Here is a 27,665-nt window from a genome sequence, read left to right on the forward strand (position 1 = left end):
ACAGTGGCTTTCAGATATCCAGTTATAAATTGGAAGGTGCCGGACATAGATCTGAATTTAAACTGTTTCAACAGCAAATGAAACAGTGTTTCCTGGCTCAAGTGTGGAATTTGAGACACAAACAGATCAGCCATGATCTTATTGATGGCAGAGCAGGCTTGAGCGGTCAAATGGCCTACTTCTGCTCCTAATTTGTATGCTTGTATGTTCATAAGAAGTGAACGATTCAGGAAAACAAGCAATCAAGATTAAGATTGCACTGGACAACGATGACCTGCCACGGATCAATATATCAGGATTGTCAGCTGAGGATCAGAAGGACCCTATCAAGCTATGGACATTCCTCGAGCAGCAACTGAAGGTAAAGGTCAACTTCCGAGTACACAGGCTTGAGCTTATGACCTACCGGCAAAGGCAAGATGAGTCCATTGACCAGTTTGTGGTAAGATGCCAAAACAAGGGTCCATATTGTGACTTCGCAGATATCGAATTGTCAGAACGGGTTACAGAGCTAGTAAATCGCAGCTGCTCCACTAAAGGCCTTCTAAAAAGACCTGCTAGAAATGAAGAAAGGGCACACCATAGATGCACTACCCAATGATAGAAGGAAATTTGTAGCTATCATGACTGGGCACCAACAGTTACGAGTTTTGGGGGCGGCTATGAAAATTGGTATGGTAACCAAGGCTCAGAGGTCTTCCTAAGCTTTGTGGTAAATGTAACCTGACTCACCCTACTTGCAGTTGTCCGGCATACCAGGACCAATGCAAAGCTTGTGGCATGCGAGGACATTAGGCAAGGCAGTGCAGAAGGCCAGCTCAGACACTGCAGCACACAGGAATGGTGTCAGATCACATGCAGAGAGAACATCTGCAAGACAGGATGGCAAACACAACAAAAGGTATGCCAACACACAACAAAAGCCCAAGCAGGTACATCAGGTCAGCAGAGAGACTGATTGCTAGGAAGACACGGATGAAGAATTCACTTGTGTGAACAGTGAGTAAGCATTTCACATAGTTAATTTGGATCAACATGTCAATGCTATTACACAATATAAGGCATTTGCCATGATTGGGATTATGTGTCCGCAGAAAAGTGGCAAGCATAAGCTCAGAGTAAAATTGACACCGGAATAGGTGCAAATATTCTCCTCATCCGTATACTGAAGGACATGTAAAGAAATGGGAATCTATGGCACGACCCATCACAGCTAGGCTGACTGCCTACAATGCTTCTCTAATCAAGCATATTGGAACAATAACCTTACAGTGCAGCTATTGGAGCTCTGAATGGCTACCACAAATGTTTTATAGTATAGACACAACTGGACCAGCTGCCGCAGGACTTCCAGTGTGCCAAGATTTACAAATGGTCACAATGCATGAATTCAGTAAAGCACCGAAGATGCTAAGAAATACCCTGGTCAAGCGTACCCGGTCGGTCCATACCAAGGACGACACAAAGAGGCGATATGACCGGGTTCTCTCCTCGGGTTTCAGTTCATTGCAGCATTTAACCGGAGGCCAGAGGGATTGCCGGTGATTGCTGAAGTTGCCAGTCATCATTTTTCTAAGCTTTCTAAACAAGGGAAGGTGAAGGCATCGTATAAGAGGCAAGGAGGACCAGAATTAGCTCGATTGCACATAGGACAGAAGATCAGAGTCCTCAATCATGCATCAGGAACTTGGTAGAGGTTATGAGGATATGCGACCAGCCAGATCGTACATGGTCCAGACACCCAATGGTGCAATTCTCAGACAGAACTGACATCAACTAAGATAGCTGTATGACAACATTACATGTGACCACCCGGACACGTTCAAAGACAAAGTCTGAAGTTGAACATCTTCGAGCACAGAGGAAAAACAGAGTTCAGAGTGACTAGAGTCTCAGAGGAGTCATCAAGATGAGCCCAGCTCTGGGAAGATGGTCACGATATCAAGCTCAGGATGAAAAAGAAAACCTCCTCTATGTTTGACAGAGTGTTCAACTTACTGTAAATAACATTTTGTTTTAACCATGTAAAGTTAGTCTGAAACGCAACATAATTTATATATTGTACATATGTTTTCATCTTTGGAAAAAGGGGGATTTTATGGGACGTCCTTAAGAGCGAACCAACTTCAGAAGCTGGAATTGAAGTGATGTCATATTACACGCGACCAGGCTGTTGTAGCCCGACAGAGTGAGATGTGTTTAGATGCGGCTTGTGCAGTAATTGTTTGTATATATATATGTTCTAGTTAGGTTATAATAAAAACCCATGTTTTCTTTGGATATTACTTATAGTCCTGTGAGTCTTACAATAGTTCACATTCCAAAGGAACAAGTAATATTACAACACCACGCCCTTCCCCGATCATAATCTCTTTCCACCATATACTTCCAGGTGTCCCATCCAGAACTCCTTCCCCACAAATATCGGGGCCAAAGAGTAGGGATATCATGAATGTACTGATTGATGGGATGTGAGAAGAGATTTCCCCAGGGATCTGTACTGGGGTTTCAGCTTTTCACCAAATATATCAGTAGCGTGAATGAAGAAGTAGAGCATTATCTATCCAAGTTTGTCGACTGCAAGCCTGGAGGCACAGTGGGGGTGAAATTTGTCCTTCCCAGTAACACAAACTGCGCTCATAGTGATATAAATCCGCTTTATATTGCACTAGATTTTTCTCCTTCCATTTACTTACTCCAGTCCTAAGTTCATAATTTGTTGCTTATTTCATTCTCTCCAAGATCTCCAAACAGGTGTTGTTAAACCAATGCCTACACCATTTCCAAACCGAGGTGTGCCTGTGAGCGTCTCAGCTTAACACACTCTAGCTTTTCCCCTCTATTACTGCAGAAGATATCTTTAAAAAGGAAACAATACTCTAATTTTACTCCTCTTCTGCCATATATTTGAAACATTTCATTTTTTTTTGCTCTGAATAGGCTTAGCACACTGAGGTACACAGCTCCATCTGCTGTATTTCTAGTGCAGGTTAAACTACTTCCTCTGGTTTATTTTTGGTGAGTCCTGAGAGGTCTCAGTATTGCAACTTGTGCTTCTGTGTGACTGAGATGGAGCTCATCAACTCAACTATTTAGAAAATAAAATCACGTATAAGCTTGAGTTTTTGCAATAATACAATGAAATCAGAATGGCCACTGTGTTCTCAGGGTAAAAATACAGGTTACAAATTGCAATGAGGAGTTCTGGGATAAGGAAGATGACAAAATTGGGGGAAATCAAGCAGTAGAGAAAATGGAAGAGCAAGTGTGTGATGGAGAGGGAGAGAGAAAGCAAGAGAGAGATTGTATGTGTGAGAGAGGGGGAGCGGGTGAGGGGAAGAATGGAAGGATGGATGAGGGAGTGGGGAGGGGAAGGAAAGGGGGAAGAAGAGGGTAAAGGAAGAAGGGTTGGGGAAGGTTGGGAGAAGAGAGTTGGGAAGGAGAGAAGGGGAGAGGGGAGGAAGAGGGACAGGAAAAGTGAGGGGGGGGGGAAAGAGGCAGAGAGGCAGTGCTGGAAGAGGGAAAAGGAGGTGGAATGGAGAAAGCAAGTGAGAAAGCAGAGGAGCAAGAGAGGGAGGGCAGAATGAAACTGGCAATGATAACATCCATTATAAGCAGATAAAGCTTGCCGAGGCTGCTCAGGGAGAAAAAGGTGAGAAATTGATCTGGAAGCTGGGCTCTCCTGGAAAAGCAAACAGCAGAAAGATCCTGTGATTTAATTAGCTGCAGGTCAGGGCCCCTTTGTTTACCGCTTCAGGTTGCACTGGTAGTTCCTAATTCCATTTTAGGACCCCACTTTAAATGTATTTATGAGCCCCCCCCCCCCCCCCCCGCCGCCTGTGCTGGACACAACGGCCGCCTCCAAAACATGTACAGTTAAAATGACGGCAGGTGAGAGAGTGTTGGAATTGCAATGTTAAGTACATGACCTGCATTTTAACCAATCGGTGGCCCCATTCCTGTCAGCAGACAAGATTAAAATTTGGCCTTTGTTTTTACCAAATCAACTGGAATAGATTTTCCTCATTAGGTACCTGTTATAATTCAAATTACTTATCATCTAAAATAGGAAAGATACTAGAGGTAAACCTCTAACATAAATGTCCTCACATTAGACAGAATTTCAGGAACCAAGGAGCATAAATCATTATTTCACCCCCTCACCCTCAACTGGAAAAGCTGATTCAGAAACTGTAATTGACCAAGGCATTCCCATTATTTTAAAATGAAACAGATCATAAACATACCTTCCTCTACTTTTACTTCACTGTGGACTTCCTCGATAGAGGGGAGATTCAACTTCACTCCATCTACATTTGCATCACTCTGAAAAGTCATCATTTAGAAGAAAACGAAGTATTAATCATTTCATTCTTAATGTCACGCTTCTTTTTTAATAACATTTCAGCTTTTGATATTTGTACATTTAGACTACATTATCAGTAGGGAAAGCTTTACAGAAAATTAAGAAATATAAAACTATCTTATGCATTCCATACATGTAGAATTGTTAAATTATTCACAATTTCTGGTACGATCTGTTGCCATGATCCTGAACCTTCATGTTATAGCTCTGAGATAATCATAAGACTTGAATTAATACTTTTTAAAATAAAGCATATATCTCATACATTATCATGCTTGCTCCTACTTATGTTATCTACTTAAATTCCTAAGTTACTAACATTGTCTATTCTTAAACTTTGTCTATTATTTAATCTCCAAGATACAACAAATGAAGTCTCTTGTTATAGAAACACAAAAGCAAAATACTGTGGATGCTGAAAATCTGAAATAAAAACAGAAAATGCTGGAAATACTAAGCAGGCCAGAGAGAAACACAGTTAACGGGTTGAATTTAATGATGGCAGTGATGGCCCTGGCGGCTAGCCGGAAAGCTGGGGGCAACCCTGTCGTGGCCGTTTCCGGGAGCCTTGATGTGATTCTATGCCCATCAGGCAATTAACTGCCTGCCAACAGGGCTCCCATCCCTTTAAGAGTGAAGATCCCGTCTCCAAGCGCTGCCAGACGATCAGCAGCTCTTTAGTCCCAGCAGCGTCACCGAGCGCCAGGACCAGCAAGATGAAGCAGGTCCAGGAACAGGTTAAGTGTGTCTGGGTTCACCAGGGCTGGTCAGGCAGGCCCCAGCGAGTAGGAGGGGTGGGGGTGAGGGGGCGTCGTTGGTAATGGCAGGGGGTAGCATATTTCAGCAGGTGCGGCATTTGCCGCCAGGTGGGCCCTCCATGAGCAACAGGACTCCCAACTGGAAGAGCTACACCACCCCACCCCCCCCAATCCCCACACTGCTGGTAGTCTCAATTGGCCTCTGGGCCTGAAGGCCACCCTGGATGGAGTTAGAAAAGTAACAGGCACTCCCATCCCATCCCATCCCACCCCACCCTACTCCACCCTCCCCACTGTCCCGTTTCCCCTCCCCCCCCACCCCCCTCCGTTATACAGAGAGGGAGAGGCAAGACTATGGTGGGATTTGAACACAGGAATTATGAATTTTAAAATTCAGGGTGTCGGTGGACTGAAATTCAATGCAGGACAGTGATCACAGGGGTGATGGGAAGGGCGTCAATGCCACCAGACTTTGCTGCTTTGATGGAACCTCATGCAAGTGCAATGCAGAATCTGGCCTCAAACCTGTGCTTCTCCTTGGAGAGGCACACGTCTGCCTTACATAAACAAGTGTCACCTTGAAGAGATTCGTGGAGCAATTGAGTATTTTCAAGGCATCACTCATTTTTTAGCGTCCACTCTCCCGTAGGTCTGTGGAAGTGATAAGGCTCAGCCCCATGGGAGTGGCAGTGCCTTTTCTGAGTATGTTAGCACATCTGCTCTCACCACCTCACTCAACCAATAAAGTGCCAGAAAGCCAATTGGGCCAAACTGCTAGTAGTAAACAAAATGCTACAGTTTCCCTTGGAGGTGAGATGAGAGTGATTGCCTTTGATATCAAGGCAGCATTTGACTGAGTGTGGCATCAAGGGGCCCTAGCCAAATTGAAGTCAATGGAAATCAGGTGGAAAACTCTCCACTCTTTGGAGTCATACCTAGCACAAAGAAAAATGGTTGTGGTTGTTGGAGGTCAATCATCTCAGCCCAGGACATTGCTGCAGGAGTTCCTCAGGGTAACGTCCTCGGCCCAAACATCTTCAGTTGCTTCATTAATGACCTTCCCTCCATCATAAGGTCAGAGGTGGGGATGCTTGCTGATGATTGCACAATGTTCAATACTGTTCACGACTCCTCAGATACTGAAGCAGTCCATGTCCATAGGTAGCAAGACCTGGACAACATTCAGGCTTGGGCTGATAAGTGACAAGTAACATTTGTGCCACACATGTGCCAGGCAATGACCATCTCCAATAAGAGAGTATAACCATCTCCCTTTGACATTCAACGGTGTTACAATCGTTGAATCGCCTACTATAAACATCCTCGGGGTTATCACTGAGTATAAACTTAACTGGAGCAGCCATGTAAATACTGTGGCTACAATAGCAGGTCAGAGACTGGGAATTCTGCGGCGATTAACTCACTTCCTGATTCCCCAAAGCCTGTCCACCATCTATAAGGCTCAAGTCAGGAGTGTGATGGAATACTCTCCACTTGCCTGGATGGATGCAGCTCCAACAATACTCAGGAAGCTCGGCATCATCCAAGACAAAACAGCCTGCTTGATTGGCACCCCATCTACCACCTTAAAACATTCACTTCCTCCACCACCAATGCACAGTGGCAGCAGTGTGCATCATATACAAGATGCACTGCAGCAACTCACCAAGGCTCCTTCAACAGCACCTTCCAAACCCATGACCTCCTCCACCTAGAAGGACAAGGGCAGCAGACGCATGGGAACACCACCATCTGCAAGTTCCCCTCCAAGCCACATCCCATCCTGACTTGGGAATATGTCGCCATTCCTCCACTGTTGCTGGGTCAAAATCCTGGAACTCCCTCCCTAACAGCACTATGAGTATACCTGCACCAGATGGATGCAGCGGTTCAAGAAGGCAGCTCACCACCACCTTCTCAAAGGCAATTAGAGATCAGCAACAAATGCTGTCCTTGCCAGTGACACCCACATCCCATGAAATACCTCACAGACTAATGGCCATGAGCATCTCAAGGGTCCCCGCACAAGCAACAACAGGTTTTCACCACCTTTGCTGAGGCACTAGAAGAGCACCTCGTTAAAGCAGCAGACTTAGAAAACATTCTGGTATGAAAGGCACCGTGGATTGAGGCCCAGGTGAGAAATGAATAGAAGGCAATTACTGTGTTGGGAATTAAAATAAATCATTATCGCATTTGGCACATTGGTATGCAGTGTTATTTTATAGCAGCTTCCGAGTCGTCAGGATGTCCTTGTTATAAAAGTTGGCTGAATGGCTGAAATGTTCTTTAATGCAGGATTGAGGGAGTGGTGAAGGATGTAACAAGGGTTGTTCATGCAGAGGAGCTTTATGTGAGTTATTCGGGCAGGGCAATGAGGTCACTGTCCCTCAGATTGCTTGCTGCAAGGTGTTGGAGTGGTCCTTCTATTTCCTCACCTTCCCCTGGTCTTCCCAGTCTGTTGGAACATTGCTGTTGTTACTCGGCCTACTCGAAATGCAGCCTTCTCTATAAGGTGGGGTTGTGCAGGATGTAGCACACCATTTTAATGTAGGAGGCTCTTTGTGGAGCACATTGTTGGGAGCCCCTTGAACTGTCCAGACACCTGAATCTCTGTTTAAGCTGCCATATGGTGTGCTCAATAATAATCCTGGTAGTCGCACGGCTTAGATAATACCTGTATTGCTCAAGTGTGGTACGGTTGCAGAGGGTGTATTATGAGTCACATCAGTAGAGAACATCCCTTATCCCCCAGCAGCCAGCCTGCCATGTTCCTTGAATGGTCAAATATTGGAGGGATAGTTGAATGTCACAGTATCAATGCATGATGACAGTTGTTTGGGTACCATGCACAAACTTGCACGATTCTTTTTCTGTGATCATCTGCTAGATGGATTTTAATGAACTGGTATCTTTTTCTATTGGTGAATTCTGCTGACTAGTGTTCTGGTGACCTGATGGCAACATGCCACCCTGAACACAAGGGAAGCTGGACACTGCTGAAAACCCACAAGCTCTCTCCAGTTGATTGTCAAGTTCAGTGGGGAAGGTGTTACACTTATTAGCTCCAGCAAGCAGTGACCTGGTTAATACAGCTGTGGGTGGGAGATGTGAGTGATGCCGCCCTGCAACAGAATGTTATGAGCTAGTGGCAAGGAAGGGCTGTAGTGACTTTGACAGACACTGGCACAAGGTTCTGTTGCAGGAGGCTGCAAAAGTGGCTACAGGAACGCAGTTTCCTTGTCTACCTCTCTTCAGAAATCTCCAAGAAATTGACTCATGGCCTCACATCCTGGGTGCTGGGTATAGACTCCTAGGAGTGCACCCCCCACCCCCACCACCTGCTTTCTTCTAATAGGTCCAGCTGTTGCTGGTGCTCATTGCTGAGTTTGCTGCTGCTGCTCTTCTTCATCAATCTAAATGAAACTGGCAATAATAGCAGCCACTATAAGCAAATGAAGTTTACTGAGGATAATTAAGCGAGAACATCAGAAAGAAGCAATCTGGAAGCTCTCTGAGCAATCCAAACAGCACAAACGCACACAGATACCATGATCCAGTTATTTGCAGGTGAGTGCAATTTTAAATACTGTTTCATTGATTCCATGTGACCAGTCCCATGAAGTTTTACTAGCAAGTTGGGCAGATTTTTGCCATTTTGATTAAAATGGTGACGAGGTCCTAACTGCATCATGGGGCTCCAATTTACATGTATTTATGAGGCCTCCAACTGCGTCTGCCTCAGACAATTGTACAGTCAAGATGGCAATGGGTAGGAGTATATCAGGAACACAATGCTAAGTGTTCTACCTCAAATTTAACCACCCATCTGTCCCATTCCCAGCTGGCATGACTTGTTAATATCAGCCCTAATATTTTGTTGTTGTTAATACAAGCAATATTTTATCTCTGAAAACAGATTTTGTTCACCATTCATTTCTAGTGCATTACAATAAATGCCTAGATATTAAACAGTGCTAATTTAGTCTAATTTAATCCAAAGTCTATCAGGTAATTTATGACTATATCAAGTGCCTAATGCCATTGATTCAGTGCAGTGAAATAATTGTGCTGAAAGAAACTATCTTATGCTATCTGATATTATAATATTGTCTGCTAATTGGAGTTTTGAAAATCAGCTCTATTGCTCGATGATCATTGAACGAATAATATTTCAACACAAATAATATTTCAACCGTACATTGAACAGCATGAACGAGGCATTTTAGATTCCCTCAAATTTGTTTACTGACAGTCAGTATTTCTAATCTCAGCAATTTAATGTTTTCCACCATTAGGTAACTCATTGTGGAAGTCAATGGAAAATTTATCGTTTTCCCATTTGCCCTTATTTGCAGTGGATGAAAACGGAATCAAGCAGTAAGAGACTGACATTAGCTCTGTGGACCTAGTTAGACATCAATCAAACAACACTTTTTCACAGATCAGTGAGGTACCAGAGAGTACACTCATTTTGTAATCTCTCAGCCAAATGAAACTCAGAAATATCTTTATGTTGAAATTCTCATCAGAGCCAAGTGCTTACGATAAAATGTAGTTTGCCCTTATGGTTGAAGCTCACTAACGCAAAAAGAAAACAGAAGTAGCAAGATCTAAAAAAAAACCAAAGCAGATATTGACATCACACACAGCTTGGCAAAGCTGAAGTTAAACTTGCTTTGAGTAGGTGATGCAAGAAGTTTAAATACATGAGGGAGAAAGGAGTAGAAGGATATATTGATAGGGGTAGATGAAGTACCCGTGATGGTTGGTTTAAGGTTCCTGTGCATCATAAACTCTGGCATAGATCTAATATGAATGGTCTGTTTCTGTGCTGTAATATTCTGGGTAATGCAAGATCTGGCTAACCACAGAAGTCAAGGGTCCTAGCTCCCAATCCTGAATGAATCTTTTCCACTTGCAACTTTAATTTTTGAAGAGGGTGTTAGTATTAATAACTGGAGAGGCACCTTCTGCCCTGGAAGTCAATCTGTTCAATAGACTTGTTGAGCTGGATGTCAAAACTTACATTTGAAAGAGTAGGACTGCAAAGAGGATTACCTCCTCTTGTCCTCTCTTGAAATTAATTACTCTTCCTGGCATCCATTCCATTGGAACTGGCAATGCTCCAGTCATCTTTCATGTGTGAACCTAATGGCAAATGCCAGCATGTTATTCAACCATGGAGAAATCAAAGCCAAGCCTGATCCTTTTCTCACCTGATTTCCACACTCACCTGGTTGATCTTTCCCCTCTTTAGCCTACAGGAACCAAGAATAATTGAGGCGGCCAACTGCCAAGATTCTCAACTAAAATCAGCTAACCTGGAATCAAACTAGGAAGTGTTGTTGTCTCTATTGTTAAGTACTAGAATGGGGAGTACAGTTATCCATTAAGCCATCATGTAAACTGCTGACATGAGGATTGATGCTGTCCTAGAGTGAAAGAATATAACTTTAATTTACCATGGGTTTGAAGATCTTTTTCTTGACAACTAATTTGTTTGTATGGACAATGCTACAATCTGGTCAAACAGCTTGGCCCTGTTTTCCTTACTTGAAATGAAGATTCTCTAAATTGTCTTCCTTTGAATGGCTCAGTATCCTTTGATCATTGCCACTTTACAGCATAGGTGTTCCACTTCCTTCGCTCCCCACCCCTCTTTTGTTTTGCTAGATATGGGAGAGGTGGAGGCAGAAAGCCAACTCCTCACAACTTTCCACCGGCTGGTCCATTGAGGCGGAAACTGGACAGGATCATACGAAAGACATGCAAACGACGCCTGTGGCCACATGCTCGACCACCTGCACTACCACAACACTGGACTCTTGGGGTTACCATTTGAGTCCCAATGTCAGAGTTCAAAAGTTGGCAGACAAGCCACCAGAACAGAAATGGAACAGATACCTGTGCAAGCATGGATCATGGCCCCAAACAGGCCCACTTGGTAAGAGAGATCATCTGAAACAAAACAAAATCTATTTGCAGGCAGCATGCCAACCACCTCCTTTCTGCCCTATACACCGGCCCAGGTCCCTGACAGAGTCTGGGGAGCCTGAATGCCATATGTTGATGACCCCAGGGCCAGAAATACAGTCAAAGCATCTCAGAAAATCATGGGAGACTAGTTCCTCCAGAGACGTGCCCCAATCAAGAATGTGCCAAAAGCCTAGGCTAACCATAATCTATGGTTAATACTCCACAACATAATTACTAAAATCTTTCATTGCATGTCCCATAGTCAGATATTGTAAAAATAATACTTTGTCACTGCGTACATAAAGGCTTAAAAATACAGTTGTTTTGTACTGGGACTTCTCTCATTTAGTTCGACTCTTACCTATCCAATTGCAGCCAGAGGATCTCCAATGTCTATTCTTCCTGTGCCTACACCGTTACTTCAGAGTCATCCAAGGATCTATCCTCATCCCATTTCTTTTCCTCATTTACATGCTGCCCCTTGTTGACATCATTGGAACATATGGGTTCAGCTTCCACATGTACGCTGATGACATCTGCTCTACCTATCCACAACCTCTCTCTACCCCTCCACTGTCAGACTGCTTGTCCAACAATCAGACCAAATGAGTTACAATTTCCTCCAGTTAAATGCTGACAAGACCACAGTCATTGTCTTCAGGACCCACCACAAACTCCATACTCACCACTGATTCCATCCCCCTCCCTGGCTACTATCTCTGGTTGAACCAGGCTGATTGCAACTTCAGAGTCCTATTTGACCCCCAAGCTGAACATCTGACCCTGTATCCTCTCTGCCAACTTCCAGCTATGTAATAACACCCATCTCAGTCCATCTATGTTGAAACTCTGATTAATGCTTTGATCACTTCCACACTCTTTTATACCAAAGCCCTCCTCACCAACCTCCCATCTCCATCCTTTGTAAAGTTCAGTAATATCCAATCCTGAACCAAGTCCCAGCCATCCTTCGCTCCTGTCCGTTGTTGACTTAGAACATAGCACATAGAACAGTACAGCACAGTACAGGCCCTTCAGCCCACGATGTTGTGCCGAACCTTTAACCTACTCTAAGATCAAACTAACTACCTACCCTTCATTCTACTATCATCCATGTAACTATCCAAAAGTCGCTTAAATGTCCCTAATGTATCTGCTTCTACTATCACCGCTGGCAGCGCATTCCACGCACCCACCACTCTCTGTGTAAAGAACCTACCTCTGACATCTCCCCGAAACCTTCCTGCAATCACCTTAAAATTATGCTCCCTGGTGATAGCCCTTTCCACCCTGGGAAAAAGTCTCTGGCTATCCACTCTATCTATGCCTCTCATCATCTTGTACCCCTCTATCAAGTCACCTCTCATCCTTCTTCGCTCCAATGAGAAAAGCCCTAGCTCCCTCAATCTTTCTTCGTAAGACATGCCCTCCAGTCCAGGCAGCATCCTGGTAAATCTCCTCTGCACCCTCTCTAAAGCTTCCACATCCTTCCTATAATGAGGCGACCAGAACTGAACACAATATTCCAAGTGTGGTCGAACCAGGGCCTTATAGAGCTGCAGCATAACCTCGCAGCTCTTAAACTCAATCCCCCTGTTAATGAAAGCCAACACACCATACGCCTTCTTAACAACCCTATCAACTTGGGTGGCAACTTTGAGCGATCTATGGACATGGACCCCAAGATCCCTCAGTTCCTCCACACTACCAAGAATCCTGTCTTTAAGTCTGTATTCTGCATTCAAATTCGACCTTACAAAATGAATCACTTCACACTTTTCCAGGTTGAACTCCATCTGCCACTTCTCAGCCCAGCTCTGCATCCTGTCAATGTCCCGTTGCAACCTACAACAGCCTTCCACACTATCCACAACTCCAGCAACCTTCGTGTCATCGGCAAACTTGCTAACACAGCCTTCCACTTCCTCATCCAAGTCATTTATAAAAATCACAAAGAGCAGAGGTCCCAGAACAGATCCCTGCGGAACACCATTGGTCACTGAGCTCCAGGCTGAATACTTTCCATCTACTACCACCCTCTGTCTTCTATGGGCCAGCCAATTTTGTATCCAGACAGCCAACTTCCCATGTATCCCATGCCTCCTCACTTTCTGAATGAGCCTACCATGGGGAACCTTATCAAACGCCTTGCTAAAATCCATATACACCACATCCACTGCTCTTCCTTCATCAATGTGTTTTGTCACATCTTCAAAGAATTCAATAAGGCTTGTGAGGCATGACCTGCCCCTCACAAAGCCATGCTGACTGTCTCTAATCAAACCATGCTTTTCCAAATAATCATAAATCCTGTCTCTCAGAATCCTCTCCAATAATTTGCCCACTACCGACGTAAGACTAACTGGTCTATAATTCCCAAGGTTATCCCTATTCCCTTTCCTGAACAAGGGAATAACATTTGCCACCCTCCAATCATCCGGTACTGCTCCAGTGGACAGTGAGGACGCAAAGATCATCACCAAAGGCACGGCAATCTCTTCCCTCGCTTCCCGTAATATCCTTGGGTATATCCCATCTGGCCCCGGGGACTTATCTGTCCTCATATCATTCAAAATTTCCAGCACATCCTCCCTCTTAACCTCAACCTGTTCGAGCATATCAGCCTGTTCCACGCTGTCCTCATAAACGACCAGGTCCCTCTCACTAGTGAATACTGAAGCAAAGTATTCATTTAGGACCTCCCCTACCTCCTCCGACTCCAGGCACAAGTTCCCTCCACTATCCCTGATCGGCCCTACCCTCACTTTGGCCATCCTCTTGTTCCTCACATAAGTGTAGAACGCCTTGGGATTTTCCTTAATCCTACCCGCCACGACTTTTTCATGTCCCCTTCTAGCTCTCCTAAGTCCATTCTTCAGTTCCTTCCTGGCTACCTTGTAACCCTCTACAGCCCTGTCTGATCCTTGCTTCCTCAACCTTAAGTAAGCTTCCTTCTTCCTCTTGACTAGCTGTTCCACATCTCTTGTCATCCAAGGTTCCTTCACCCGACCATCCCTTCCTTGCCTCATCGGGACACACCTATCCAGCAGTCGCTCCCTAAACAACCTCCACATTTCTGTTGTGCATTTCCCTGAGAACATCTGTTTCCAGTTTATGCTCCCCAGTTCCTGCCTAATAGCATTGTAATTCCCCCTCCCCCAATTAAATATTTTCCCATCCCGTCTGCTCCTGTCCCTCTCCATGACTATAGTCAAGGTCAGGGAGTTGTGATCACTATCACCGAAATGCTCTCCCACCGAGAGATCTGCCACCTGGCCTGGTTCGTTGCCAAGCACCAAGTCCAACATAGCCTCCCCTCTAGTTGGCCTATCTACATATTGAGTCAGGAAACCTTCCTGGACACACCTGACAAAAACTGCTCCATCCAAACTATTTGCACTAAGGAGGTTCCAATCAATATAGGGAAGTTGAAGTCACCCATGACAACAACCCTGTTACTTCTGCACCCTTCCAAAATCTGCCTCCCAATCTGTTCCTCCATGTCTCTGTTGCTATTGGGGGGTCTATAGAAAACTCCCAACAAAGTGACTGCTCCTTTCCTGTTTCTGACTTCCACCCATAATGACTCAGTAGACAAACCCTCCTCGCCGACCTCCCTTTCTGCAGCTGTGATACTATCCCTGATTAACAATGCCACTCCCCCACCTCTTTTACCTCCCTCCCTATTTCTTTTGAAACATCGAAACCCTGGAACATCTAACATCCATTCCTGCCCCTGTGATATCCACGTCTTCATAATGGCCACAACATCGTAGCTCCAAGTACTGATCCATGCTCTAAGTTCATCACCCTTATTTCTGACACTTCTTGCGTTAAAATAGACACACTTCAACCCATCATACTGGCTGCAACTTTGCCCTGTCAACTGTCTAACCTTCCTCACAGACTCTCTGCACTCTGTATCTGCCTGTTCAACAGCTACCCCATCCACTGATCCGTAGCTCCGGTTCCCATCCTCCTGCCAAATTAGTTTAAACCCTCCCGAAGAGCTCTAGCAAACCTCCCGCCCAGGATATTGGTGCCCCTCAAGTTCAGATGCAACCCGTCCTTCTTGTACAGGTCCCACCTTCCCCAGAAGGTATCCCAATGATCCACATATCTGAATCCCTCCCTCCTACACCAGTTCTGTAGCCACGTGTTCAGCTGCACTCGCTCCCTGTTTCTAGCCTCACTAGCACGTGGCACCGGTAACAATCCTGAGATTACTACTCTACTCGTCCTGCCTTTCAGCTTCCAACCTAACTCCCTATATTCGCTTTTCAGGTCCTCATCCCTTTTCCTAGTTATGTCATTGGTACCGACTTACATGGGCACATCGTCCCCCAATTTAACATTCTTATACTCATGTTTAAATTCATTCATGCCCATACTCTTTCCTATTTCAGTAACTTCCTCCAGCACAACCAGTCTCCGAGAACTTACCATTCCTCCAGATCTTGCCTCTTATGCATCCTGCCCCCCAACACAGAACCCACCATTGGTGCCCAAGCCTTCAGTCATGCAGCAACACACTCTGGAATTCCCTTCCTAAAACATGTGTTTCTCCGCCTCCCAAATCCCCCTTTAAGTCCCTCCTTAAACACACCTTTGACAAAATTGGTCTAACCTCCAAAAATCTCCTTCTCTGGCTCAAAATGCAATTTTATCTGAATGCACTTCTGTAAAGTGCTTTGGGAGTTTTTTCCTACATTAAAGGTAGTATATAAATACAATTTATTGCTGTTGTATCTACAACATCAACAACCTGCATTTATAGAGCGCTTTAAAATGGTAAACCGCCCCACAGGAGCATAATCAAGTAAAATCTGACACCGAGCCTCATAAGGAGATATCGAGCAGGTGACCAAAAGCTTGGTCAAAGAGTAGGTTTTAAGGAGCATCTTGAAAGAGACACAGAGCGGGGAGGGGCTTCCAAAGTCTAGGCTTAGGCAGCTTAAGGCACGGCTGCCTAAAGAGCAGCACCAATATCTGAAAGTTCTAGGACTAGAGAAGGTTACAGAGATAGGGAGGATCAAGGCCATGGAGGGATTAACAAACAAGGATGAGAATTGTAAAATCAAAGTAGTGTTTAACTAGGACTCAAATTTAGGTCAACAAGCACAGGGGTGATGGGTGAATAGGACTTGGCGTGAGTTGGGATATTGGCAGCAAAGTTTTGGATGACCTTAAGTTTATGGAGAGTGGAAGAAGGGATGATGGAAGGCCAGTCAAGTCCAGAGGTAACAAAGGCATTGATGAAGTTTCAGCAACAGATCAGCTGAGACGGTATTGGGGGAGTGGGGTTGCGGGGATGGAGGGAAGAACTCGGGCAATGTATTTGGAAGTAGGCAGTGTTGGTAATGGTGCACATGTGTGGTCGGATGCTCATCTCAACATGTACATTTTAATATCAAGTTACACATTAAAGAAAATTACAAGTTTATCAATTGAATCCACATAATCAATTGCACATCGATCCATGAGACCAGTTTTTGATTGCAGTATAAATTCAAAGTGACTGAGGTTGACATAAAAGAGCAAAATATCTCTGAGTACCAGAACATATTTTCAGATTAGAAAATTCATGCTCGAGAAGGAAGTAGTTTTATATTAGATGGGAGCAGACTGAGAAGGGCTACGAGGAATGCAAAGACAGGATTACAATGCATGTGTGTAAATGCATCAAGCATGGCGAATAAGGTTGGTGAGCCACAAGCACAAATAGCAGTATGGGAATAAGATGTAGTGACATTAACGGAAACATGACTTAAAGATGACGAGGACTGGGCACTTAATATACAAGGATATAAAGTGTTTAGAAATGATAGAGGAGGAAAAAAGGGAGGTGGGATGCCAGTACTGATTACGGAAGCCATTGTAGTGTTGGAAAGACGGGATGTCCTTGACGGGTCAAGGACAGAATCCATTTGGTTAGAGTTGAGGAGCGGAAAAGGTATGATCACACTACTGGAGGTATTCTATAGGCCTCCAAAAGGTTAGAGATATATATTGCAGCAAATCTGCAGGGAAATCACAGAGATGTGCAAGAACTATAGAGTGGTGGCTATAGTGGCACAGTGATTAGCACCGCAGCCTCACAGCTCCAGTGACCTGGGTTCGGAGTTTGCAAGTTCTCCCTGTGACTGCATGGGTTTCTGCCGGGTGCATGGGTTTCTGCCGGGTGCTCTGGTTTCCTCCCACAGCCAAAGACTTGCAGGTTGATAGGTAAATTGACCATTGTAAATTGCCCTTAGTGTAGGTAGGTGGTAGGAGAATTGTGGGGATGTGGTATGGAATATGGGATTAATGTAGGATTAGTATTTATTTTTATTATTTTTTAATTTAGAGATACAGCACTGAAACAGGCCCTTCGGCCCACCGAGTCTTTGCCGACCATCAACCACCCATTTATACTAATCCTGCACTAATCCCATATTCCTACCACATCCCCACCTGTCCCTATATTCCCCTACCACCTACCTATACTAGGGGCAATTTATAATGGCCAATTTACCGATCAACCTGCAAGTCTTTGGCTGTGGGAGGAAACCGGAGCACCCAGCGAAAACCCACGCAGACACAGGGAGAACTTGCAAACTCCACACAGGCAGTACCCAGAATTGAACCCGGGTCGCTGGAGCTGTGAGGCTGTAGTGCTAACCACTGCGCCACTGTGCCGCCCTGGTGGTTGATGGTCGGCACAGACTTGGTGGGCCGAAGGGCCTGTTTCAGTGCTGTATCTCTCAATGGTGATATTGGGGGACTTTAATTACCCAAATATCGATTAGGATAACTTTAGAGGAAAGGAGGGGGAGGAATTTCTGGATTGTGTTGAGGAAAATTTCCTTGATCAATTTGTTCTAGCCCAACTAGAAAGGAGGCATTACTGGATCTGGTGCTGGGAAATGTGGTGGACCAAGTGTCTGTGAGGGAGCACTTGGGTAAGTGTGATCATCATATCATAAGGTTTAAACTCGTAATGCAGAAGAGGAAGGAAGGATATAAGGTAGAACAGGTAGATGGGATGAGAGCTCATTTCAATCCAATGAGAAGGGATCTTGCCAGGATAAAATGGAACCAGAGACTGACAGGAAAAACTGTAACGGAATAATGGGTTATCTTTAAGGAAGAGATGCTTCAGGTACTGGCTAGGTACATCCCAACAAGGGTGAAAGGTAGGGGAACCGAAAACAAGGTGTCCTAGATGAGGGAAATAGAGATTACGATTAAACCAAAAAAAGAGGGTGTTTGATGCATGTCCAGTGAATTCTTTAAGTGAGAGTCAGGCCAATTGCAATACGTTGAGAGGAGAGACGAACAGCATAATAATACTGGCAAAGACAGAATATGAGAAGAGAATGGCAGTCAACGTAAAAGGGAATCCAAAAATATTCTACCATCAATTAATGGGAACAGTTTTTCCTTGTCATAATCTTGTACACCTCCATCAAATCTCCCCTCTATCTCCTTTGCTCCAGGGAGAAAAACCCCAGCTTTTCCAGCCTAACCTTATAACTAAAACCTCCATCTCTGGACCCATTCTGGTAAATCGCCTCTGCATCCTCTCAAGGACCAGAACTAGATGCAGTACTTTAGTTGGGCCTAACCGGAGCTTTATAAAAGTTCATACGAACATACAAACTAGGAAGAGTAGGCCACTCGGCCCTGCTCTGCCATTCAATAAGATCATGGCTGATCTGATTGTAACCTCACCTCCACATTCCCCCAGCCCCGATAACGTTTCACCCCCTTGCTTATCCAGAATCTATCTACCTCTGCCTTACAAGTATTTAAAGACTCTGCTTCCACTGCCTTTTGAGGAAGAGAATTCACAACCCTCAGAGAAAAAGTTTCTCCTTATCTCTGTCTTGAATGGACAACCCCTGATTTTTAAATAGTGATCCCTAGTTCTAGATTTTCCCAAAAGGGGGAACATCCTTTCCACATGCAGTCGCCTCTTACTCTTCTAAATTCCAGTGAATACAAGCCCAGACTGTCCAGTCTTTCCTCGGAAGACAATCTGCCCATTCAGCATAACTTCCCTGCCTTTGTACTCCATGTCTCTATTTGTGAAGCTCAAGATCCCATATGCTTTGCTAACTACTCTCTCAATAGAATGGGCAGACAAGTGGCAGATGGAATTTAATACAGAGAAGTGTGGTGATGCATTTTGATAGAAGGGATAGGGTGAGGCAATATAGACTTAATGGTGCAGTTCTGAAGTGTGCAGGAAGAGAGGGACCTGGGGGTGCATGTGCATCGATCTTTGAAGGTGGCAGGACATATTTACGGAGTAGCTAGCAATGCATATGGGATCCTGGGTTTCATAAATGGAGGCAGGGAGTACAAAAGCAGGGAAGTTATGCTGAACCTTTATAAAGCTCTGGTTAGACCCAACTAAATCAGTGCATCCAGTTCTGGTTACCACACTTTAGGAAAGATGTGAGGGTCCTTGAGAGGGTGCAGAGGAGATTTACCAGAATGGTTTCAGGGATGGAGAATTTTAGTTACAAGGGGTTAGGGTGGAAAAGCTGGGGTTTTTCTCCCTAGGGCAAAGGAGATTGAGGGGAGATTCGATGGAGGTGTACAAGATTATGACAGGCTTAGATAAGTTAGACAAGGAAGGACTGTTCCCATTAACTGATGGTAAAATGTCTAGGGGGACATAGATTGAAGATTTTGGATAAGATACGCAGAGGGAATGTGAGGAAGAACGTTTTTAACACAGTGAATGGTAATGACCTGGAACTTGCTGCCCTCAAGGGTGGTGGAAGCGAAGACAATGATTTCAAAAGCAAATTGGAGGCATGTGAAGGAAATAAACTTGCAGGCTACGGGGATCGAGAGGGGGAGTGGGATTGACTGGATTTATCTGTGGAGAGCCACCATGGACACAATGGCCCAAATGGCCTGTTCTATACGATAAATGACTCTATGACTCCAAATCAAAGAACTGGCAAAGGCATGATAGGCCAAACGGCCCCTTTCTATTGTTACAACCAGGTGAAAAATGTGTCTAGGGGTCTTTTGCTATCTTTACCTAGTCTTAGTGTAACAGGGTTTAATTTCAAACACACTGTGTTTTGAGCTCCCCTTTTTGTGAATCCTTGTTCACAGTTTCCAATTATAAGGCAAAGAAGTGAGCACACCAGGTTTTCTCAGGTTTAAAGAAGGAAAAATGAAATTTATTGAACCTTAAACTTAAACTCTAATACGGTTCACGCCTACGGATATACAACGTGCCCACGCTAGCATGCACATGCGATATACACATGCAGATAGGAAAAGAAAAAAGAGGAAAATATAGTAGAGAGGGATTTGAGGCATTCTCTGAGCTCACTGCAGTCCTTTTCCAAGTAGTCTTGCTTTTTGTTGGGGCCCAGTAGTCTTCTTAAAACCTTGTTTCTCTCTTTGAGTTTCACGTGTTTTCACAAGATTCAGTTCTGTGGGAACGAGATGGAAGCAGGCAGGAGAGAGGTCTTTTTGCTACAGTTCCAGGACAGATCCTTACTCCATAAGCACACGGCTTTGTCAGTGTTCAAAATCTTTTGTTGGAAGTTCAGATTCTCTGCAATAGCCACATAGTCATGTGACTAAAACTGGTCTAACCACTTCTGTGCATTGGGGAAGCAACGACTAGGTCCCCATTGTTCCAACACTGCTAGTACTTTGCAAATGTCCTTCCAGTCAGGTCTTGCAATTGTAAATTTTAATGTTCATATGGCGAAATAATGTGTGCCTCAGTCTTGGTAGGTGGCCGGGGGAGGTTCCCTGATACTGTATCATTCTATCACTTGAACTAGTTTTGCAAATATTTTTGTTGTTAATACACAATTCCAGGATTTTTTTTAAAATTGAAGCACTGTTGAGTTTGAGGTGTTCAAAACATAATCACACTGAGCTAACCTCTGGTATGTCTGAATAATAATCTATACTTTACTCTCCAAATGCAGACAGAAAAACTTACACAGAGCAGCTGCTATAAATGCCCACCACTATTCAGCAGATACAACAATACTCAGGATCTCTTTTACATTGGTAACAGATTTACATTGCCAGGAAGATATTTTTATCTTACCGCTTTCTCCAAGTTAGTATCCTGTATATATCTCCGCAGAAGTAGAACATCTGTCTCCAGTGAGTGGCTTATCTTGTTTTTCACCGTCAGTGTGAAAGTGTTTGGTCCATTAACGCACTTCTGTAGTACGTGGCTATCACCATAAGTCTTAGAGATTCCGACTGAGGGAGTGACTTGGGAATTGTGAAGACTAAGGAGGAGAAAAAGAGGAACAAAATGTGTTTCAATATACCCCTCCTTCACAACAGCTTTCCAATATGTCAAAAATTATCTAAAACAATTCAAAGCAGCAAAAAGAAAGAAAAAGAAAGAAAAGGAAAGAACTTGGATTTATATAATGCCTTTCATGAACTCAAGACATCCTAAAGAGCCTCATAGTCAATGAGGTACTTTTGAGGAGTTGTCACTCTTATAATGTAGGGGAATGCAGCAGTCAATTTGTGCAGAGCAAGGTCCCACAAATAGGGACGAGATAAACAACCTGACAAATTAGTGTTTTCTCTTGTGATGTTGATTGATGGTTAAATATTGGGAAGGTCACTATAGAACTCTTTTTCTTCTTCCCATATTACCATGGGATCTTTCACGCCTACCTTAGACACCAGACAGGGTCAGTTTAACAATTTACCTGAAAGAAGAAACCTCCAACAGTGCAGCACTCTCTCAGCACAGGAGCAGGCTGGAAGGCAGGGGGAGAGGGCATAAATTGGGCGGGAAGTGGGGGCACCGGTTCTGTCACCTACCTGCCCCCACTATTATTTTACCAATGGTGGGGAGGTGACAAACTTCCCACTCGCCCCAGGCCAACTGAGGCCCTTAAGTGGCCAAATAATTGCCACTTAAAGGCCTCCTCCCACCGCCACTGGTATCTTACCAGCGGCAGACGGGCAGTTGACTACTTGAGGAGGCCGCACAGTAATACTTGGCGGCCGCCATGCAGACTGGGCAGGGGGCCTCCTCATCAGGTACCCTGTGCCCCACGGTCTGCCCTCCCAGCAGCACAGGATGCCCCCACTAAAATTACCCTACCCCTGCCCTAGACTCTGACACCCAAACCCCCCCACTCCCCCCAATGCCGAGGCCAAGCCAGTTGTCCCTGGAGAGTCCGGATCCCCACTGATCTTCCTGAAGGTGGACGTCCATCATCCTCTTCTGGTTGAGTGCATTCCCAGCAGTGACCACCGCATCCGGTGGTGCTGCTGGGACTGAGGAGATGCCAGCCCTCTGATTGGTCAGAAGCTCTTGGAGGTGGGACTTCCTGCTTCAGAGGGGCAGAAGTCCCGACCAAGGCCATTTAAGGGCCTGAGCCACGCAAAGTTGCAGCATGGCTTCCAGGCCCAGCAGAGGTAGGTTCTCCCCTGACTTTTTAGCCGTGGGTGGGGCCACCACCTCAACATAAAATTCCAGCTTATATGCTTTAGTCTCTGGAGTAGCGAGTGCTACCACTAACCCAAGGTTGGCATCTGTAAAGTTTTTCAGAAATATAGCACACTGCAATCAATATCAGAGAATCACAGAATTGTTACAGTGCAGAAGGAGGCCATTTGGCCCATCGTGTCCATACCAGCTCTCTGAAAGAGCAATTCACTTAGTGCCATTCCCTGCCTGTTCCCCATAACCCTGCACATTTTTCCTTTTCACATAACAGTCTAATTCCCTTTTGAATGCTTCAATTGAACCTGCTTCCACCACACTCTCAGGCAGCGCATTCCAGACCTTAACCACTCGTTGCATGAAAAAGATTTTCCTCATGTCGCTTTTGCTTCTCTCACCCATTACTTTAAATCTGTGTCCTCTCGTTCTCAATCCTTTCACGAGTGGGAACAGTTTCTCCCTATCTATAATGATTTTGAATACCTCTATCAAATCTCCTCTCAGCCTTCTCTTCTCCAAGGAAAACAGTCAGAACCTCTCCAATCTATCTTAGTAAATGAAATCCTTCATCTCTGGAACCATTCTCATGAATCTTTTCTGTACTCTCTCCAAAGCCCTTACATCTTTCCTAAAGTAAGGCACCCAGAGCTGGATGCAATACTCCAGTTGAGGCCGAACTAGTGGTCTTATACAAATTCAACATAACCTCCTTGCTCTTGTACTTTATGCCCCTATGTATCAGATAGGCTGTCTGTACTTAAGGTGAATAAAGCACCAGGACCAGATGAGATGCATCCAAGGATACTGAGGGAAGTGAGGGTGGAAATCGCAGAGGCACCTGCCATAATTTTTCAGTTTTCCTTAGACTCGGGATGGTGTCAGAGGACTGGATAATTACAAATGTTACACTCTTGCTCACAAAAGGATGTAAAGATAAGCCCAGGATACTGTATGCTTTATTAACAGCTCTCTCAATCTGTCCTGCCACTTTCAACAAAGCCCAGGATACTGTATGCTTTATTAACAGCTCTCTCAATCTGTCCTGCCACTTTCAATGACATACATATATACACCTAGGTCCCTCTGCTCCTGCACCCCCTTTAGAATTGTACCCTTTATTTTATATTGTCTCTTGATCTTCTTCCTACCAAAATGAATCACTTCACATTTCTCTGCATTGAACTTCATTTGCCACTTGTCTGTCCATTCCACCAACTTGTTTATGTCCTTTTGCAGTTCTACGCTATCCTCCTCACAGTTCACAATGCTTCCAGGTTTTGTATCATCCACAAACTTTGAAATTGTTCCCTGTACACCAAGGTCTAGGTCCTTAATATATATCAGGAAAAGCAAGGGTCGCAACACTGATCCCTGCGCTACTCCACTACAAACCTTCCTCCAGCCCAAAAAGGATCCATTAACCACTACATTTTGTTCCCTGTCACTCAGCCAATTCAGCATCCATGTTGCTACTATCACATTTATTCTGTGAGCTATAACTTTGCTCACAAATCTGTTGTGCGTCACTGTATCAAACGCATTTTGAAAGTCTATGTACACCACATCAACTGCATTACCCTCATCTACCCTTTCGGTTACTTCCTAAAACACTCCAGCAAGTTAGTTAAACATGATTTTCCCTTAAGAAATCCATGCTGGCTTTCTTTAATTAACCCACATTTGTCCATGTGACTATTAATTCTATCCTGATTTATTCTTTCTAGAATTTCCCCCACCACCGAAGTTAAACTGACTGCCCTGTATAGTTGCTGGGCTTATCTTTACATCCTTTTTTGAACAAGAGTGTAACATTTGCAATTCTCCAGTCCTCTGACACCATCCTGAGTCTAAGGAAAACTGAAAAATTATGGCAGCTGCCTCTGCGATTTCCACCCTCACTTCCCTCAGTATCCTTGGATGCATCTCATCTGGTCCTGGTGCTTTATTCACTTTAAGTACAGACAGCCTATCTGATACATCCTCCTTATCAATTTGAAACCCTTCTAGTGTCTGAATTACCTCCTCTTAAACCATTGCATGGGTTGCATCTTCTTCCTTGGTAAAGACAAATGCAAAGTTTTCATTTAATATCTCAGCTATGCCCTCTGCCTCCATGTGTAAATCCCCTTTATGGTACCTAATCGGCCCAACTCCTCCTTTTACCACCCTTTTACTATTTATATCTATAGAACACTTTGGGATTCCCTTTAATGTTATCTATCAGTCTCTTCTCATCCTCTCTCTTTGCTTCTCTTATTTGCTTTTTCACTTCCCCTCTGGACCTTCTATATTCAGCCTGGTTCTCGATAGTATTTTCTACCTGGCATCGGTCATAAGCACATTTTTTCCTCTTTATCTTAATCTCTACCTCTTTTGTCATCCAGGGAGTTCTGGATTTGTTTACCCTTCCTTTCCCGCTCGAGGGAACATATCTTCACTGTGCCCGAACTATCTTTACTTTGAAGGTCGCCCATTGATCAGCTACTGTTTTGCCTGCCAACCTTTGACTCCAATTTATTTGCTCCAGCTCCATTCTTACCCCACTGAGGTTCGCTGTCCCCCAGTTAACTATTCTTACTCTGGGTTGTTCTTTGTCCTTCTCCATAGTCAGCCTAAACCTTATGCTACAATGATCACTGTCTCCTAAATGATTTCCTACTGATACTTGATCCACTTGGCCCACCTCATTCCCAAGAACCAGGTCTAGCAGTGCTTCCTTTCTCGTTGGACTAGGAACATACTGCTGTGGAAAATTTTCCTGAACACACTCTAGGAACTCTTGCCCCTCACTGCCCTTTACATGACTACTATCACAGTCTATATTTGGATAATTAAAATCCCCCAGTATAATTACCCTATAATGTTTGCACCTTTCTGTAATTTCCTTGCAAATTTGTTCCTCTACATCCTTCCCACTAGTTGGTGGCTGATAGACAACACCAAGCAATGTAACTACACCTTTTTTGTTCCTTATTCTAGCCAAATTGATTCTGTCCTTGAGCCCTCTGGGACATCCTTTTTCTCCTGCACTGCAATGCTCTCCTTAATCAATACCACCACCCCTCCCCCTTTTTTCCCTTTCCTATCTTTCCTGAATACCTTGTATCCAGGAATATTTAACACCCAGTTGTGCCCTTCTTTGAGACAGGTCTCTGATATAGCAACATCATATTTCCACATGTCAATCTGCGCCTGTAATTCACCAATCTTATTAGCAACACTCTGTGTATTCACATACATGCATATTAAGCCTGATTTAGACTTTACTACTGTCACCCTTACTCTGACCCCACCTAATAACTTACTATTCTCTACTCCAGTGCTATCTATCTCTCCCAGTATTCTGTGCACCTTGGTATTCCTGTCTAATATTTCCTCCTGGTTCCCACACACCTGCCAAGTTAGTTTAAACCCTCCCCAATAGCATGAGAAAATTGCCCCACAAGGAAATTTGTCCCAACTCTGTTCAGGGGCAACCTGTCCGGCCTGTCCAGGTCCTACCTTCGCCAGAACTGGTCCCAGTGTCCCAGGAATCTAAAGCCCTCCCTTCTGCACCATCTTTCCAGCCACGCATTCATCTGCACTATCCTCTTATTTCTATACTCACTTGCATGTGGTACTGGGAGTAATCTGGAGATTACTACTTTTGAGGACCTGCTTGATATTTTCTTACCTAGCTCACTGAATTCTCTCTGCAGGACCACAACCCTCTTCCTATCTATGTCGTTGGTAACAATGTGGACCACGACTGCTGGCTGTTCAACGTCCCCGTCAGAGTACTCTGCAGCCATTCAGTGACATCCTTGACCCTTGCACCAGGGAGGCAACATACCATCCTGGATTCATGTCTGCAGCCACAGAAACGCCTGTCTCTTCCTCTGACTATTGAATCTCCTATTGCTCTTCCAGTCTTCCTTGTGCCCCCTGTGCAGCTGAACCACCCGTGGTGTCATGGCCTTGGCTCTGGCTGCACTCCCCAGATGAACCATCACTTTTCTCAGTATTCAGAACTAAATACTGGTTGGAGAGTGGGATGCACTCAGTGGACTCCTGCACAACCTGCCGCTTTCATCTTGACTGTCTGGTGGTCACCCATTCCCTTTCTTCCTGCATACTCAAACTGTGGGGTGACCACATCTATAAATGTACTATCCATGAAGCTCACATCCTCACAGATGCACCGCAGTGATGCCAGCTGCTGCCCAAGTTCTGCGACCCGGAGCTCAAGCTGCTGCAACTGATGACACTTCCTGCAAATATGGTTATCCAGGACCCGAGAAGTGTCCTGGAGTTCCCACATAGCACAGGATGTGCACTCCTGAGGTTGGAGCAGCCCTGCCATTCCTCTATTAGATAATAAACCTTGGTACTACAACTAAACTCTGCTTCTAATAAACCCTGCTACTACTAATAATAGTTACCCTACCAATAGGAATAATAACCTTCCTACTGCTAATACTAAACTTTACCAAGACTAATCTTACTTACCACTATTAATATACAGTGCTAATATTAAATAGCTAACAACAGTAGTAATAACCTCACCAATAGTAATAAACCTCATTTAAAAATAAAAGGTAAGTCTCACCAGCTACCCACTTGTTACTTGTGATTAATACTTAATATTTTTAAAGTTTTAAAACTCCCAGTTGTTTAGACTTAGTCCCTTAGCAGCAAATATTCACCAGCCAATCAACTCAACACTTTCCTGTGATGTCACGGTTTGTTTGTTTTTTCAAACTCCAGTTGTCTCCACGCAGGTCTACCACTGTTGACTCCCTCCAGCTAAGTGGAAGACCCCGAGCCTGGGTCTGGATTTATTCTCTCCACGGTAGGTTCCACGCAGGTCTGCCACTTCCCCCAACTCTCTCCAGGTAAGTATTTTTTTTTGGTTTTATTCATTTATCCGTTCAATATTATTTTTGCTTTCAGCAGTCATACTGTGTCAGCCATGGCTCTGTTGGTAGCACTCTTGTCACAAGGTTCTGGGTTCAAGTCCCATTCCAGGGCTTGAGTACAAAACTCAAGGCTGACACGCTAGTGCAGTACTGAGGGAGTACTGCACTGTCAGTGGTACTGTCTGTCAGATTAAACATTAAACCAAGGTCCC

General features: G+C 44.4%; 1 protein-coding gene across 3 annotated transcripts in view; it reads right to left on the reverse strand.

Moving 5' to 3' along the window:
- Positions 1–27,665, reverse strand: part of arhgef28a (Rho guanine nucleotide exchange factor (GEF) 28a) — a 564,358-nt gene that overhangs the window by 363,374 nt on the left and 173,319 nt on the right. For all 3 annotated transcript variants that reach the window (XM_068029539.1, XM_068029540.1, XM_068029541.1), the window contains exons 6-7: positions 21,182–21,371; positions 4,248–4,326 (exon numbers count right to left, since the gene is read on the reverse strand). In XM_068029539.1, the coding sequence (XP_067885640.1) occupies positions 4,248–4,326; positions 21,182–21,371 (269 nt within the window). The remainder of the gene's footprint in view (positions 1–4,247; positions 4,327–21,181; positions 21,372–27,665) is intronic.

The sequence above is a fragment of the Heterodontus francisci genome, chromosome 4 (genome assembly GCF_036365525.1).
Source record: "Heterodontus francisci isolate sHetFra1 chromosome 4, sHetFra1.hap1, whole genome shotgun sequence".
Classification (NCBI taxonomy): domain Eukaryota; kingdom Metazoa; phylum Chordata; class Chondrichthyes; order Heterodontiformes; family Heterodontidae; genus Heterodontus; species Heterodontus francisci.